General features: G+C 41.1%; 1 protein-coding gene across 7 annotated transcripts in view; it reads left to right on the top strand.

Annotated features, from left to right (window-relative positions):
• ZNF106 (zinc finger protein 106) overlaps positions 1-18678 on the top strand; it is a 74684-nt gene that overhangs the window by 27946 nt on the left and 28060 nt on the right. For 5 of the 7 annotated variants that reach the window (XM_023735174.1, XM_023735172.1, XM_023735177.1 and 2 more), the window contains 2 exons: positions 2514-2575; positions 16062-16262. In XM_023735174.1, coding sequence (XP_023590942.1) covers positions 2514-2575; positions 16062-16262 — 263 coding nt within the window. The remainder of the gene's footprint in view (positions 1-2513; positions 2576-16061; positions 16263-18678) is intronic. The other 2 variants (XM_023735176.1, XM_023735175.1) reach the window with 1 other exon arrangement.

Raw genomic sequence — 18678 nt, 5'->3', positions numbered from 1 at the left:
TAGTCTACTGAGTGTGCAATAGCATTATGTCTAAAAAAACAGTGTACATACCTTAATTTAAGACTTCATTGCTAAAAAATGCTAACCATCATCTGAGCCTTCAGCGAGTCATAGTCTTTTTTGCTGGTGGAGGGTCTTGCCTCAATGGTGATGGCTGCTGACTGATCAGGGTGGTGGTTGCTGAAGGTTGGGGTGACTGTGGCAATTTCTTAAAATAAGACAACAATGAAGTTTGCCGCATTGATTGACTCTTACTTTCACGAAAGATCTCTCTGTGGCATGCAATGCTGTTTCATAGCATTTTACCCACAGTAGAACTTCTTTCAATCCTCTCAAACCCTGCCACTGCTTTATCAACTAAGTTTTTGGAATATTCTAAATCCTTTGCTGTCATTTCAACAGTGTTCACAGCATCTTCACTAGGAGGACATTCCATCTCAAGAAACCACTTTCTTTGCTCATCCATGAGAAGCAACTCCTCATCCGCTAAAGTTTTATCATGACATTTCAGCAATTCAGTCTCATCTTCAGACTCCACTTCTAATTCTAGTTTTGTTGCAGTTACTTCCTCCACTGAAGTCTTGAACCCCTCAAAGTCATCCATGAGGGTTGTAATCAACTTCTTCCAAACTCCTGTTAATGTTGATATTTTTACCTCCTCCCGTGAATCACAAATGTTCTTAATGGCATCTAGAATGGTGAATCCTTTCCAGGTTTTCAATTTATTTTGCCTAGATCCATCAGAGGAATCACTGTCTATGGCAGCCGTAGCCTTACAAAATGTATTTCTTAAATAATGAGACTTGAAAGTCAAAATTACTCCTCGATCCATGGGCTGTAGAATGGATGTTGTGTTAGCAGGCATGAAAACAACGTTAATTTCCTTGTACATCTCCATCATAGCTCTTGGGTAACCAGGGGCATTGTCACTGAACAGTAATATTTTGAAAGGAATTTTTTCTGAGCAGTAGGTCTCAACAGTGGGCTTAAAATATTCAGTAAACCATGTTGTAAACAGATATGCTGTCATTCAGGCTTTGTTGTTCATTTTTAGAGCATGGGCAGAGTAGATTTAGTATAATTTTTGAAGACCCTAGGATTTTCGGAATGGTAAATGAGTATTGGCTTCAATTTAAAGTTAGCAGCTGCATTAGCCACTAACAAGAAAGTCAGCTTCTCCATTGAAGCTTTGAAGCCAGGCATTGACGTCTCCTTTCTAGCTATGAAAGTCCTAGATGGCATCTTCTTTCAATATAAGGCTGTTTCGTCTGCATTGAAAATCTGCTGTTTAGTGTAGCCACCTTCATCAGTTATTTTAGCCAGATCTCCTGGATAACTTGCAGCTTCTACATCAGCACTTGCTGCTTCACTCTGCACTTTTATGTTATGCAGACAGCTTCTTTCCTTAAACCTTATCAGTCAGCCTCTGCTAGCTTCAAACTTTTCTTCTGCAGTTGCCTCACTTCTCTCAGCCTTCATAGAATTGAAGAGAGTTAGGGCCTTGCTCTGGATTAGGCTTTGGCTTAAGGGAATGTTGTGGCTGGTTTGATCTTCTATCCAAAACACTAAAACTTTCTCCATATCAGCAATAAGGCTGGTTCACTTATTATTTGTGTGTTCACACTGGAGTGACGCTTAATATCCTTCAAGAACTTTCCTTAACATTCACAAGTTGGCTGTTCGGCACAAGAGGCCTAGCTTTCAGCCTGCCTCGGCTTTCGACATGCCTTCCTCACCATGCTTAATCATTTCTAGCTTTTGATTTAAAGTGAGAGACGTGCGACTCTTCCTTTCACTTGAACACTTAGAGGCTATTGTAGGGTTATTAATTGGCCTAATTTCAATATTGTCATCTCTCAGGGAATAGGGAGGCTTGAGGAGAGGGAGAGAGATGGGGAAATGGTCGGTGGAGCAGTCAGAACACATACAACATTTATCGATTAAGTTTACCGTCTTATATGGGTGTGGTTCATGGCGCCCCAAAGCAATTACAATAGTAACATCCAAAATCACTGATAGCAGATCACCATAACAGATATAATAATGAAAAAATTTGAAATATTGCAAGAATTACCAAAATGTGACACAGAGACATCAAGTGAGCACCTGCTGTTGGAAAAACGGCACTGATAGACTTGCTCAATGCAGGGTTGCCACAGACCTTCAATTTGTAAAACACATAATAAAATGAAGCACAATAAAACGAGATATGCCTATAATGGGATAGAATTTAACCTGCATAGATCTTTTGCTGCCTAAAGACAATATACTTCCTAACTTTTTTGGAAAGCCACTTAAATATGTCTTTCTTAATATTTCCTTTTATTTAGAACGAAATATGTCAGAAGCAGTTAAAGGACTATTTAATAAGGAACTAATTAGAATATTGAATCGAGAAGCATAATGCTGTTGACACAAGGAGCTTGAACCCTGACTGTTCATTGAATAGGTAGAGAGGAATTGTTTTTCAGAGCAGTCTCCCTCAGTTTAATCTGCTTTCTTTAATTTTGAAGGAGATGGACGAACACATGCGGAGCATGTTGCATCACAGGGAACTTGAGAACCTGAAGGGCAGGTATGGGAACGGCTGTCTTTAAATTTGTGAATGTGGGGGACTCTGAGTGCCAGTGGTGCCTGTCAGCTTATTTTATAGTAATGCATCATGAGTGAATGTCATATTATGGCATAGAACTATCTTTTAGGATTAATGTCAAGTACAGTAGATTCTTAGCGTTCAAAGGGATAGACCCTAAGATCTTTGTGCATCTCAAATGTGTAGAGTTCACAGCAGCTCTAGCAAGTAGATTGCCCAACAAAGGTGGTTGGGATGAACTAGCTCTCTCTTTAGTATGTTTTCATTCCTACACATGAGCCTTGTAGCTAGGACTTTTCATATTTTCGCCTCAGCAGTGCTACAGATTATTGCATGCCATAACCCTTTAGTGTTGCTGGGATATTCTGAGAAATCCAAAGTCTGCTAAATAGCCCTGAATCTCATTAGTGAAAACAAAATCTAAGTGTAATTAAGTATATTTAAGAATGCTGTGTTGTGCCTTAAAACTTAAGATATTTAAAGAAAGAAAATCTAATAACTAAATTCCTTTTAAAATGAAATATGTATGTATTCCATGCCTGGTTTTCCTTCTCTAGTTCCTTTTTTGATGTTTTGACTTGTGTGAATTTGAAGTTTAGAGGCAGGATGGGGCAGAGAAACTTTGGGAAACTGAGAAATATGAATTATATCTCGTTCCATGAATAGTAGTTACAAGTTTTGATTAGCATGCTGTTATGGATTGAATTGTGTCCCCAAAAAATATGTATTGTAATTCCTAACTTCTATGTCTGTGGTTATAATCCCATTTGGGAATGGATTGTGTTTGTTATGCTAATGATGCCTGCAAGATTAGTGTAGGGTGTTCTTGAGCCAGTCTCAAGAGATTAAACAAGCAAGCGAGGAAGCAGAGATGGGTTGGGGGAAGAGAAATGCAATGCCACATAAAGATTGCCCAGGACCTTCCCCCAGAGCTCACAGAGAAAGCCTTCTCCTAGAGCCGGTGCCCTGAAGTCAGACTTCTAGCTTCCTAAACTGTGAGAAAATAAGTTTCTGTTTGCTAAAGCCACCCACTTGTGGTATTTCTGTTATAGCAACGCTAGATAACTGAGACACGTGCCAACCTAAGTCATGTGAAATGATTTGTATTTTAAGTCATACCGTTTTAGATTGTGTGGTCAAATTAATACATATTAGTAAACTTATAGCATCTCTTTATCGTTGTAGTGGAATTTTTCCATATTCTCAGTTCCTTACTATGTGAAGGTTAAGTCTTAGCAGTGGTATAAAAGGTTTTCACTCAGATTTAGTGTGGAGAGTCTTTATCATAATACCTGGAATATGTATGAACTCTAACTCATTAGCATCGGAAACCTATGAAGTACAGTCAACTCTTGATTATGTGGATATTTTCATTATTTAAAAATCCCATTGCCAGTAGACTTCCTTCTGGATTTACCTTATTCTGGACTGCTTACCCTGGTACCTGCCCCAGGTAAAATAAAATACAGGAAGGAGGTCCATAAATCTAGTGATTGGGAGAAAAGCCCATTGCATTCTAGGACTAAAAGGACCTTATTTTATTCGATCATGAATCATCCATTTAAAAACAAATTTTGGTTACATAAGATAAATTCATGTTCATGATCATTATAGAATCATAAAAAGTAAGAAAATATAAAAATCTTCTTACCCTACCCTCCATTAAATCCTAGTCCCCTCTTAGAGGAGAGTCCAGTTTTGGTGTATATCCTACCCAGACATCTTCCTATGCACTTAAATAGATTTAGGTTTATATACATATATACATTTTATCTTATTAACGTAAGTGAACCACATACCATATATGGATTGTTCTATAACTTGTTCCTCCTCTTCTCTTGCCCCCTACTATAACTTGCTGTTATGGATTGAATTGCATCCCCCAAAAATGTGTGCTAACTCAGCTGGGCCATGATTCCCAGTCTTGTGTGATTGCCTACCATTTTGTCATCTGATGTGATTATCCTATGTGTTGTATATTACCTCTATGATGTTAATGAGGCAGGACTCAATCTACAAGATTAGGTTGTATCTTGAGTCACTCTCTTTTGTGATATACAAGAGAGAGGCAAGCAGAGAAACAGGGACCTCATACCACCAAGAAACAAGACCCAGGAGAATAGCATGTCTTTTGGACCCGGGGTTCGTGCTTTAAGGAATTCCTCGACCGGGGAAGATTGATGACAAGGACCTTCCCCCAGAGCCAACAGAAAGAGAATGCCTACCCCTGGAGCTGGCACCTTTAATTCAGACTTGTAGCCTCCTAGACTGTGAGAGAATAAATTTCTGTTTGTTAAAGCCATCCGCTTGTGGTATTTCTCTTATAGCCGCACCAGATGACTAAGACAGCTGCCATAGAGATTTCCTCTACCGTTTTCAGTTATTTGGTGCATAGTCAAATGATCAGGAAGAAAGCATTAAAGCCTTTGAGCTGCCAATATAAATGTCAGCTTTAGTGGCCAAACTCACTTTATTTAGTGGAGAGCATTTCAGTATTTATTTACTTACATTTTAGAAACAGTGCTAACAGGTTTTATCTGGTTTCCTGGCCTGTAACAAATTATAAGGGAGAAGGCAAGCAGGTAGCAGGAAAAAACAGCTGACAAAACTATAAAAAATAAACATAAAAACTCAAAAATCGTTTAATGACTTGGAGTATTTACTGTAGCAGCAAATAGTCATTAGCAATTTGTACCACAGGGGTAAACAGTCATCAGTTGCTATTTTTTCCTGCTATCCTCATTTTGTGATTATTTCCTTGAATTTCTGTTTAATTTCCTGGTTTTCTGATGATAGAGCTTTCTGTTTCTCTTTGTATTTCTATCTCTGTAGTTTTTGCTCGTGATCTGGTTAAATCTGTGAAAAGTATATTTTTGAGATCTTGAATTCAAGCTTGAATGAGAAGTAGGTAACATCGTATTTGGTTCACAGTTGTGGACATCTGGAGCATTTTTCTGTTTTTTCCTAATATACCTGTTCAGGTGTGTGGTCTGTAAGTAGATTCTACATGTAGATGCCATTAAAAAGGCACAAACCTTTATTTATCAGCTAGCTGTTGTGGTATAGTTAGAGAAGCTTAATAAAGAAAAGCTTATGGATAAAATGTGTTTAGCCGTTGCCTTTCACACGTGAGAGGAAACTGTGTCGTAATAGGATGAAGCTAATTTGAGCCTTCCTTTAAATACCCTGAGGAAAGTTACTGACTTTACTAGCCAAGAAGCAAAGCAATACTTTTTTCTCCACAATTATTTTATATATTTACACAAAGTAGTAAATATTTTAACTGGTTATTGATAAAGAATTAGAAGATAGCGTCATTAAAATATTAATTTGCTATTAACCCTTTAAAACATGTCATTTCCCAAATACCACATGTGGGAGCATGACTGGATGTTGTATGTAAAACAGAGGTAATGTGGTTACCTCCAGACATACTTGAATTTTTACATGTGGTTCTCATATCCTGTTCTTTCTGTATGGAAATATAGATCTTTATTTTCCCTTTTTGAGGTTTCTTATAAAGTTCATCTCTCTGTCTTTTTTTAAAACTAGGTTTCATTTATAGGAAAAATATTAAAAGATTTATGGTTTTTGAGAAATAGTCTTTATATTAACTTTTATGTTGCAATTATTGCCTGTATCTTTCTAGACTGGAAAGATCTCTAATGTGTTTCTGTATCAGATAACTTCGGAACTATGGTAATATTCTTTCTCACAAGAAAAGTAGAACTTTAAAAAAAATTGTCTGTTTGAATGTCTATTAAGTATCCAACATAATGCTTGTACTTCGGGAGTTGCACAGTGTGTGGGCTTGTGATTATGGATGTTTATTTTTAACAGAGTTAAATACTGAATACTGTCTACTTTATACCATATTTCTGTTTAATATTTTTTGAAGTCAGTGTGGCCTTCTGGTTGTATCTTTAAAGAAAAAATTTTGATGATCTGGACATGAGAAAAATTCTGTACAGTTTTGAAGGGTAAAATCAGGGATTTAATTTAAAAATACCTTTTAGGGATTATATTAAAGTTCCCAATAGAATTATGTCCCTGTTTTTGCAGTATGTAGTTTAGCATTTTTTTTTTTTTTTTTGAATTTTTATTATTGTGTTCTAGGTTTGCTATAGTCTTCAGATTCTTCTCATGCTACCCATTATGGAGATACATACACCCACGACTCGCTTACCAACTTGGCTAGGTTCCAAGGACCAGGTCGTTATGCAAAAGTCAGCATTATGTGAAAATGGAGGATTTTTTTTTTTTCTGTTTTCAGACCATCTATTTGTCTGTTTTTTTTTTAGAAACTATGATCATAGAAATAATAACAGCTAAACATTTACTAATGTGCTCATCACTATGACGAGTCAAGTTCTGGATTATTCCTCTGCAGACAAGGAAGCTTGGAGGAGACAAAGCTAAATTAAGCTGGGCTGTGTGACTGGAGGGCCCATGGCTTAACCTCTTCACCTTCCTCCTGTCTGGGTCAGAGCTTCCCTCACGGAGCCACCTCCATGGCTCCACTCCCACCCCTGCAAGCCCTGGGTCATGATCCTGGAGCCTACTCTGCCCTCCTGGCCTGGTGAGTCACCAAGGCTCAGGGCTTCCTGTGAGGGCCTGGGAGCCTGGCTGCCCACCCAGCCCCACTGAGGTGGAGGCTTCTGGCCCAGTTCAGCTCACTTTGGAATGCACACATTTCTTCCAGATGCCCTCTCTGATGCTTCTTTCTTTCCTGCCTTCCCACCTGTCTTAGAATGGGTTCTCTAGAGAAGCAAAACCAGTAAAGCATATAAATATATATGTAGACAGGTTTATATCAAGGAAATGGCTCACACGGTTGTAGAGTCTGGAACATCCCAAGCCTGTGGGTCAGGATAAAGGCTTCTCCTGATTCACGTAGCCACAGGGGCTGGTAAACCCAAGATTGGTAGGTCAGAGAGCAGGGCTCTTGCTCACAGGCTGCGAAGATTGATGAATTCCAAGATTGGCAGGCAAGACCACAGGTAAACTGCTAGCTCAAGTCCCAAGAACCAAAGGTCAGACAAACAAGAGCCAGCTGCGGGATCCAGAGTGAGCAAAAGCCCGGAAGCTTGCCAGAATGTCCACTTCTTTCGATACAGGCCACAGCCCAAGGAAACTCCCTTTCAACTGATTGGCTACTCACAGCAGATCCCATCGTGGAGCGATCACATTATATCAGATCTCATCATGGAAGTGATCAGAACATCATACAGCTGCCAAATTACAACATAACTGCCAAACCACTGAGAATCATGGCCCAGACAAGTTGACACACAGCGTTAATGATCACAGTCCACCCCTTGACAACTTGACACCTGTAGACATCTCCTTAAACCATACATAATCTCTAAATAAAGACAATGTAAAGTCTTACTTGTGCCTAACATGATACAGTGAACACACGTACAACCGAGTATGCACTAACCCTGCTTACATCTATTGTTTTGTAAGTGAAGAAAAAAAAAATATTTGATGCACATGTACAAGGCAGAAATACTCATAATAATTACAATTCTCGTTTCTGCAACTGGTTACGTGGCCGTAGCTGGTATTTAGAACTACCTTTTTCCACCATCCATTCCGTATTCCCTTTGCTGTCAGCAGGCACCTCATCTGGTCGTGGTTCTTTGCCTGGTGGGGTGACCCAAACCTTCATTTCTGAAGGGTCTGGGCCATTAGTAGTCATGTCAGAATTGGGTTGCTATTGTTTTCCATTGACGTTAATCACAGGGCATGGTAGCACTAAGATACACCCTAAGGGGTCACCTGCATTCCAGATATATTCTTCTTTACCTCCATTATGTAATATCAATCCAATTTCCTCTTGGTAATCAGGATCAGTCACACCAGCCAATATGGTAACTCCCTTCTTTGCCTGTTGATCCAGAGGCGTATGGATTCCAAAGTGGCCAGATGGCATTTTTCCAGTTCAGTGGAATCAGTGATGTGTCTACAGGTGGAAGCCTTCCCCCCTTTGGAACTAAGATCTCTAGACCTGCAGAGCATAAGGTTGGGGGGACAGGAAGCAAAAATTTTGTATATGGGTCACTAGGGGTAATAGAGAGTGGTGCTGCTCCCATTTCCACTCCTTGATTTCTGGACTCGTGAATCCAAGAAATAGAACCATATATTGGACGCTAGTTTAGAGCATATACAGCCCCCTGGAGAACACTGTCCCAACCCTGCAAGGGATTGCCACCTAGTTGGTGCTCTAATTGTGTCTTCAGAAGGCCATTCCATCATTCTGTCAATCCAGCTGCTTCAGGATGATGGGGAACATGGTAAGACCAGTGAATTCCATGAGAGTGGGCCTATTGCCACACTTCATTTGCTGTGAAGTGAGTCCCTTGATCCGAGGTGATGCTATGTGGGATGCCATGATAGTTGATAAGGCATTCTGTAAGTTCACAGATGGTAGTTTTGGCAGAAGCATTGTGTGCAGGGAAGGCAGATCTGTATCCAGGGTAAGTATCTATTCCAGGAAGAACAAAATGCTGCCCTTTCCATGATGGATGCGGTCTAATGTAATTAACCTGCCACCAGGTTGCTGGCTGATCACTTTGAAGAATGTGTGCCATATCAGGGACTCAGTTTTGGTCTCGCTGCTGACAGATTGGGCACTTAACAGTGGCTGTAGCCAAGTTGGTCTTGGTGAGTGGAAGTCCGTGTTGCTGAACCTATGCTTAACCTCTGTCCCTGCCACCATGGCCACTTTGTTCATGACCCCATTTGGCAATGATGGGAGTGGCTGGGGGAAGAGGATGACTGGTTTCCACAGAACACATCACCTTATCCACTTAATTGTTAAAATCCTCCTCTGCCGAGGTCGTCCTTTGGTGAACATTCACAGGAGACACAAATGTCTTCACTTCTTTGGTCCATTCAGAGAGGTCTATCTACGTACCTCTTCCCCATACCCCCTTTCTCCAATTTTCCAATCATGTTCTTTCTAAGTCCCTGACCATCCAGTCAAACTATTGGCCACAGCCCATGAATCAGTATACAGTTGCACATCTGACCATTTCTCCTTCCAAGCAAAGTGAACAGCCAGGTGCACTGCTGGATGTTCTGCGCACTGGATTTCCCTTCACCACCATCCTTCAGGGGCTGTAGTGGTGCCACTGTCCACTTTCGAGTGGCCTCCATACTGTGCAGAACCATCTGTAAACTAGGTATGAGTTTTCTCTTCCTCACTCAACTGATCCTAAGGAACTTGCCATAAGACCATAGGCGCAGACTGGAAGATGGAAGGTGATGTGAGGGGAGTAGAGACTATGGGCATTTGGGCCACTTCCTCATTCACCTTGTTCTTTCTGGTCCTGCTCGGGCCCAGTCTTGTGTATACCACTTCCATTTAATGATAGAGTGCTGCTGTACATGTCTAACTATATGCCTGGGTCAGACAACACCCAGTTCATGATGAGAAGCTCAGAACACATGGTTAAGCATTCAGTCTCTACTAAGGCCCAGTAAGAACCCAAAAGCTGTTTCTCAAAAGGAGAGTGGTTATCTGCAAAGGACGTCAGGACTTTGCTCCAAAATCCTAAGGGTCTGTGCTGTGATTCATTCCCAATAGGGGCCTGCCAGTGACTCCAAACAGCATCTTTATCTGCCACTGACACTTCAAACACCATTGGATCGGCTGGATCATATGGTCCAAGTGGCAGAGCAGCTTGCACAACAGCCAGAACCTGTTGAATAGCCTTCTCTTGGTCTGGGACCCACTCAAAACTAGCAGCTTTTCAAGTCACTTGATAAATAGGTCTAAGTAGCACACCCAAATGAGGGATATGTTGCCTCCAAAATTCGAAGAGGCCCACTAGGCATTATACCTCCTTTTTAGTTGTGGAAGAGGCCAGATGCAATAACTTAACTTTCATTTTAGAAGGAATATCTCGACATGACCCACACCACTGAACCCCTAGAAATTTCACTGAGGTGGAAGGCGCCTGAATTTTTGTCAGATTAATTTCTCACCTTCTAGCACACAAATGTTTTACCAATAAGTACAGAGTCATTGACACTTCTTCCTACTAGATCCAGTCAGCATAATGTCATCACTGTAATGGACCAGCGTGACATCTTGTGGAAGGGAAAGGCTATCAGTGTCCCTGCAGACTAAATTATGACATAGGGCTGGAGAGTTGATGTAGCCCTGAGACAGGACACTCAGTGAGTATTGGTGATCTTGCCAGTTGAAGGCAAACTGCTTCTGGTGGTCCTTTGAAACAGGTATGGAGAAAAAGGCATTAGTCAGATCAGCAGCTGCATGCTAGGTACCAGGAGATGTATTAATTTGCTCAGGTAATGAAACTACATCTGGACCAGTGGCTGCAATTGGAGTCACCACCTGGTTAAGTTTATGGCAATCCACTGTCATTCTCCAAGATCCACCTTTTTTTTGCACAGGCCAAATAGACAAGTTGAATGGGGATGTGAGAATCACCACCCCTGCATCCTTCAAGTCCTTGATGGTGGCAGTAATCTCTGCAGTCCCTCCAGGAATGCAGTATTGCTTTTGGTTTACTGTTTTGCTGGATAGGGGCAGTTCTAATGGCTTCCACTTGGCTTTTCCTACCTTAATAGCCCATACTCCATTTGTCAGGGATCCAGTGTGGAGGTTCTACCAGTTGCTGAGTATATCTAGTCCAATTATGCATTCTGGAACTGGAGAAATCACTACAGGATGGGTTCGGGGATCCATTGGACCTACTATGAGATGGACATGAGCTAAGACTCCATTAATAACCTGACCCCCATATGCTCCCACTCTTGACTGGTGGGCCACAGTGACGTTCTAGGTCTCCTGGAATTAGTGTCAGTTCAGAGCCAGTATCCAGTAATCCCTGAAAAGTCTAATTATTTCCTTTTTCCCAGTGAACAGTCACTCTAGTAAAAGGCCGTAGATCCCTTTGGGGAATGCTGGGAGAAAGATTAACAGTATAAATTTTTGGCATTCAAGGGGTTGAGGGTCTTTAAACTCGCTCAAGTCTGGGGATTGATGGAGGAGCCATGTCTCTATTCCGGCAGTTCCAGTTAGAGTGCTTGCTGTTCACTTGACCTAGAATTCTTCTGCTTGTACACATCAAGTAAATATTTAGTAGATTTCCCATCTGTTTCACTTCTAGGGACACCATGACTAAGTAGCCAATGCCGAAAGAAGCCCATATGAGTTAGACTCTTCTGGTTACTGCTTTGACTTCTCTGTCCATTGCAGTAACCACGCCTCCCTTGTCTTTGTCGATTGAGTGCTGCAGCTTGGCCCCTTCCACCACAAGGTCGAAGCAGCCCCATTGTAGTTAGGTGTGATAATTCAGTTAGGGCAGTTCCTGCTATCAAATCTGACTTACAGAAAATAGCAATCACAGCAGTCTTTAAGGATGCTGGGACTCCCTTCACAAATTTGTTCCTCAGAGTTGTGGTAAAAGGTGTGTTCTGTGGGTACTCCATGTGTGGGTCTGTGGGTTTAACATGATAAATCCACCTAGCATGCCAGTTTTCCTAAGCCTTTGGATGCCTGCTTCTACAGTATACCAAGGCAGGTCTAGTACTTCAGCTTGATTTAGGGTAGGCCACCACGTAATCCATGCTTCAGCAGCTCAACCAAATAAACTATTAGATTCTTTCCTAACGTTTCAAGCTGAAACATTGAATGAAGAATCTGCGCTTAGTGGGCCCATATCAATAAACTCAGACTGATCCATTTTTCTGTTCCTTGCATCATTATCCCACACCCTTAATAGCCATTGCCACACATATTCCCCAGGGTTCTGTTTGTTCATATTAGAAAAGTCAAGCAGTTCTTTTGGAGTGTAGCATACCTCCTCCTGGGTCACACATTGTACTTCACCGTTTGGGGTGCAATGGGAATTAAGTCTGCTTATAGATCTAGAAGCCAAAATTGGTGGTGAAGAAATGTTTTGAGAGCTTTCAGCAGTGTCTTGTAAAGCATCTGCCTCAGGCAGTGCCCCAGGCAATGACTCAGACAAAGGCTCTTTAGACACAGCTGAATTAATCTCATTAGAGGGGGGTGGATACAATAATGATTTTACTGGGGAGGGTGGTTTAGCAGAGAAACACGGAGTAATCTCTTCAGATGGGAGAGGGCTGCTTCCCTTCTCAGGAGCGATTCAGCAGAATTTAGGGGCTCAGCGTCTCCAGCTTTCTGATTATCTGCCCATACGTCCCCATCCCAAATTTCAGGATTACATTTCTTCCCAATCAGTGCCCTCACTTTAACTTTAGACACCTTTAAAGGTTGGCAATTGAGTTGGTGTTGTAATTCAGCCACTCTTAAAGTAAGTCTCTGGGTTTGGTTTTCAGCGATAGCAGCTCTGTTACTACAAGAAATAAGGCTTTCTTTCAAGGCACAAGTGGAAACTTTGAGATCATTTATGTGGTGTTTGAGCTTTGACTCTGAAGCCCTGAGCTCATCTCTTTCTTTCACCACTTTGTCTAGCAAAAGTAGGACCAACCAACCAGCTTCCTTATACTTCCCATTATGACAAAATTGTAGAAAGGTATCAAACATGTGATCACTCACAGCCTTGCCTTTCACCAATCTTGATCTGTTGGTGGTGATATTTTACGTATTTCTGTTGCCACCTCACGCCATGGATTAGCAGTGCCCTCTTTACTATTGGAAGCAGAATCACCAACCTCTCTCAGACTAACCAGACTCGAGAACCAATTTAGAAAACTCATATGTTTACAATTTTGTTTCTCTATACCACTCTTGGTACCAAATGTCTTAGGCTGGGTTCTCTAGAGAAGCAAAACCAGTAAAGCATATATATATAGAGAGAGAGAGAGAGACTTATATAAGGGAAATGGCTCACACAGCTATAGAGGCTGGAATGTCCCAAATCTTTGGGCCCGGCTGGAGACCTCTCCTGATTCACATAGCCATGGGAGTTGACCAACTCAAGATCGGCAGATCAGACAGCAGGGCTCTTGCTCACACGTTACAAAGACTGATGAATTCCAAGATGGGCAGGCAAGACAGCAGGTAAGTTGCTAGCTCAAGTTCCAAGAACTGGAGGTCAGATGAACAGGAGCCAGCTGCAGAAACCAGAGCAAGCAAAAGTTTGCAAGCCTTGCCAGAAAGTACAGTTATATTCAAGGCAGGCCACACCCCCAAGGAAACTCCCTTTCAACTGACTGGCTACTCACAGCAGTTCCCATCATGGTGGTCATCACAGTATATCAAATGTCATCATGGAAGTGATCACATCATACAACCACCAAACTACATCATAACTGCCAAACCACTGAGAATCATGGCCCAGCCACACAACCTTAATGATCATACCACCCCACAGCAAATTTGAGCTGCAGGGCCTGAGGCTGCATAGGAGCTGGGAAGCCAGAATAGCCAGTGCCCGGAGTCCATGGCCATTGTCAGCCTGCATGGCAGCTAGACTCCACGCCCCCACTGGCAGGAGGGAGCAAAGGGTATGGGGCAGCATGGCCCAGCTTCCTGTAGTCTGCCCGAAAACCCTCCTCCAGGGCGGGGGTGCTCTGCAGCCATTGCCTCATTAATGTGCAAAATAGTCAGATAGTCTTTTTTTTTTTTTTTTTTTTTTACTGTTGTCATCAGTGGGAGATGTAGGATAACGAGATAGTCGATAAGTGAGTAGTGTGTGTGTGTGTAAGTTTTTTTTTTTTTTGCTATATTGCTGTGAGAAACAGCTTGTTTTGTGCTACAAGTTAACATTCACTTTGAGCTATCATAAATGTAATTGCTTGAGAAAATAGTATGCATATTGCTGGTAAATTGGAGAAAAGGTTGAAGAGTATTCTTTACATAAATATAGTAAGTACAGTGGAAAACTCTCTGTGAAAATAATGTATTTAAGTTTCTAGGGGATTAGAAGATATTGATATTCGGGGTAATGGGGTAATGATATTTTCAAGGAACCCTGTTTGAGTTCATTAAAATGAATATTAAAAATGTCAAAGACCATGTTATATCTAGAGTACATGAGGTTACAAAGTCCAAAAAAGGCAAAAACTTGTAACCTCCCTGTTTTTTCTGAGGTGTTCTCCATGACTGACAAAGTAAGAGTTTCTTTTAACTTACTGGGCATTGTTCATTGTTTGAGTGTTTATACTTCTATCACCCTGGACAACAGCAGTCGTATATTTAGCATGGTGACTGGGATTTAGTAGTTGCTCAATAAACACTTGTTAAATGAGCACTCCAGTGATCTGTAACAGAACCCATCTTCTAGTAAATGAAGTGATTAGTTTTGAGGGTCTCTTCTGGTTAATTGATACGATTTCTGTCTACACCTGGTTAGGTGCATGTGAAGATGGAGCGCAGTCTGTGTTTATGCGTGCTTGTGCACACATGCATGTATTGCCAAAGACCGAATTTTTCTGTGTTGATTTTTTTTGATAGATTGGCATAGGAAGTGCAAAAATATCACTAATATAAACCCAAGACACATGATACAGCGTTAAGCCAATTTGGATTATTGAGTGGATGTTACTGTCCTGTAGCCATGGTGTTAGATGTTTCTAATAATGACTGCGTAGACAGCTGAACCAATCGAGGGATTTCAGGAAGCTGAAGACCAGTTCAATTATGGATCTGCTCTAGCCCTGGACATAGATCCAAGAATTTGGTTTCTTAAACTGGCCAAGTATGAGATTTGCTATTAAGTGTGTAAAGTAAAAGAAAAAAGTCTGCCCAGTTTTCTTCCTTAACTGAAAGCCTAGTTTTGCTTCTCTCTGAACTGTAGTATTTTTGTAACTTGAGAAAAACCATTTGCCTAGCACAGCTGTTAACTTCCTACAACTGGAATGCTTTCCATTCCCTTTAAAATAAGCAGTCGTGAAAGCAGAATGTAGACCACATGCATCATCCAAACCAAAAAAGTTTACTGAGACTACTCCTGTCATCTGCCCTGGGGTCCAGAATCTTCACATTCCAGGCCGAGCTCCAGCTGTTCCCATTTAGTTACCCGGTTGGGATTGGCTGTACCGCCCACTCTTTTCTCCACCCCTTAACTGTCACTGGGAGAAAGCTCTTGAGCCAGAGATGAAATGTAAGTGCTGTCACCGGGCTGTCTGAGTGCAGCTGGCACCATGGGTGCGCTTCAGAGCAACTCCTGTTCGCTCTGAGCCCCCAGCCCTGCCTCCCCTTTCACCACGTTTCCTCTGGCAAGATTTGAAGTACAGCAACTCAAGAAGATTTCGCCTCCTAAACGACATTATTCTGAAGTGTATTGCCTCTTGATTGCTGGAAAAGAATCTTAAATTTATTTCAAAACTAATTCATGAGCAAATTTACTAAAAGTGGTGAAAGGAGCATTAAAGTTAATTAGTACTAATTTTTTACTGTGCCAAAGTGTGCGGTATCTTTCAGAGGAAACTCCAAGAGATCTGGTGAGTGTGCCATGCCGGTGGGAAGAATTGAATGTCCCTCATCTCCCTCTTTCCCTAGGGACAGTAGTCATGAGTGCCGAGTGTGCGGGGTCACAGAAGTGGGCCTCTCTGCGTATGCAAAGCACATTTCTGGCCAGTTGCACAAAGATAATGTGGACGCCCAGGAACGAGAAGATGATGGGGAAGGAGAAGAGGAGGAAGAAGATTATTTTGACAAGGAGCTCGTTCAGTTAATAAAACAAAGAAAAGAACAAAGTCGGTAAGTAATGATTTTGCTTTTTTTTTAAAAAAGGCCATCTGAAACAGAACATGGTACATTTTACATTTTCATATTTTTCATAGCGTTTAAGTTTACCTTAGTTATAAAGTTTAGCTTGAGATTACTATCTCTTGCATAAAAGGGCAGTGGAATGTGTTCTTGAGCTACTGTACCATACATGTTGCCATAGAGTCCATTCTGACTCATAGCAACCCTATGGGACAGAGTAGAACTGCCCGCATAGAGTTTCCAAGGCTGTGAATCTTGACAGAAGCAGACTACCACATCTTTCTCTTGCAGAGTGGCTGGTGGGTTCAAACTGTCAACCTTTCCGGTTAGCAGCTGAGCACTTAACCACTGTGCCACCAGGGCTCCTTTGAATTACTGTACTCTCTGTTTGAAAACAAAAAAACCCAAATTCTGTATTGTCCCTACATAAGCTAGCTATACCTACATATCTGAAATTTTCACCATATTAGTAATTAACTATGTTTAGAACTGTTTTTATTGGTTTATAGCAGTATCCAGATTTTCTAATTAAAAAAAAAATAAAACCAAGCCCGTTGCAGTCGATTCCAACCCATAGCAACCCCATAGGACAAAGTAAACTGCCCCACAGGGTTTCTAAGGAGCAGCTAGTGTATTCGAACTGCCGACCTTTTGGTTAGCAGCTAAGCTCTTAACTACTGTACCACCAGGGCTCCTAAATTTTTTAATGGAAAGTATTAATGTATAAGCGTCATTTGAATAAATGATATAGCATTTCTTCTTGCCAAAATCACATCTTATCCCTTAGGAAAAATTTTTTTGCCTAATATGAATTGACATGGTGCTTTTTGCCAAATTTGTTTTATCCCCTTATTATTGTCTTTGAATGCTCAATGACTACCACAGTGCTTGGTTCACTCTAAGTGCCTCTGTAAATATTTACTGAATAAATTTATATTTTAAGTTTGACAGTGTCAAGGTCATGTGAGCATTATAGTTTTCCAGCTTGTGATGTATAATTTCGTTCCTGCATCTATCCATTCAAGTTTGAGGCTTTTGTGTTTTTACCTTACTGATTTGTGGACTGAAGAGTTTAATTAATTAGCTCAATTAATGAGGTAGAACCAGTTACTGGGTGGGGGTAGTTTTTCAAGTCCTAGGGCATAATGAGAAAAAATTTCAAATTCTAAAATAAAATTATGAAGATACTTCTTGAATAGTAGTTATACCTGGTCTGCACCTCGTTTTTGATTAGAGGTTTGAATATAAAATAGAAGTATTTTTTATTCTACATATTAAAAGTTTTTTGAGCAAGTTCCTGAAGGAGACTTTTAAGTCAGTAGCATAGTTCTTGTTTTGTTCAGTTGCTTAGTCCTTCAGATGACATTCTCACTACTATCGGTATAGCTGTAGTGTGCCCCTCCTCCTGTTTTAGGGAATTGGAGTGTCTAGGAGACTAACTTCTATTTTTGTGCTTGTAACTAGTGTCATTATTAGTTTATCTGCGTGAACGATTAAACATGAAGTCAGATGGTAAAAGAGCTTCTCAGTAAATGAGACGTGCATATCATAGTTCCTCTCCCTTGACTGAGCTCCTGATATGCCTCCTTGGTGACCTATTTATGAGGCCATCTACTTACTCCTTCATGAGATTTTTAACTTAGATTGTTCTTTTTGGGCTGTGGGTTTAGCTGAAAGCTGTTGTCCGTTTGATCTAGCCAGTTCACAATGATCTAGGAATTCTACTTTGACTGACGTTGCCTAATTCTCCTCACATTTCTGGATCATGTTAGTATAGCTGAGACAGTGGCCCCCTTGGATGCCAAAAGGTGCTGTTACTTAGAAGCAGAAGTTTAAAGCAATAATTTTTGTCGTTTGTTTTTAATTGCCGTTGAGTCGATTCCAACTCACTATGACCCCATGTGTGCAGAGTGGAACTGCTATGTAGATTTTTTAAGGTTGTGACCTTTCAGAAGCCAATCACCAGGCCTGTCTTCTGAGGCTTCTCTGGGTGGGTTCGAACTGCCAACCTTTCGACTGGTAGTCGAGCACTTAACCATTTGTACTACCAGGGACTCTTACTGCAGTAATACAAAAAAACAAAAAACAAACCAAACCCAAACCCAAACCCACTGCTGTTGAGTCAGTTCCGACTCATAGCGACCCTAAAGGACAGAGTAGAACTGCCTTATAGGGTTTCTGAGGCTGTAAATCTTTACAGAAGCAGATTGCCACATCTTTCTCCCAAAGAGCGGTTGGTGGGTTCAAGCCATCGAACTTTTGGTAGCCAGCCAAGCGCTTTAACCACTGTGCCACCAAAGCAATAATAATTTTCTTAAAAACTCAAACCCGTTGCCATTGAGTCGATTCCAACTCATAGTGACCCTATAGGACAGAGTAGAACTGCCCCATAGGATTTCCAAGGAGC

The sequence above is a fragment of the Trichechus manatus genome, unplaced genomic scaffold, assembly GCF_000243295.1.
Source record: "Trichechus manatus latirostris isolate Lorelei unplaced genomic scaffold, TriManLat1.0 scaffold00076, whole genome shotgun sequence".
In the NCBI taxonomy this organism is placed as follows: domain Eukaryota; kingdom Metazoa; phylum Chordata; class Mammalia; order Sirenia; family Trichechidae; genus Trichechus; species Trichechus manatus.
Note: the sequence above shows the minus strand (reverse complement) of the source record. Positions and strands in the feature narration are given on the sequence as shown.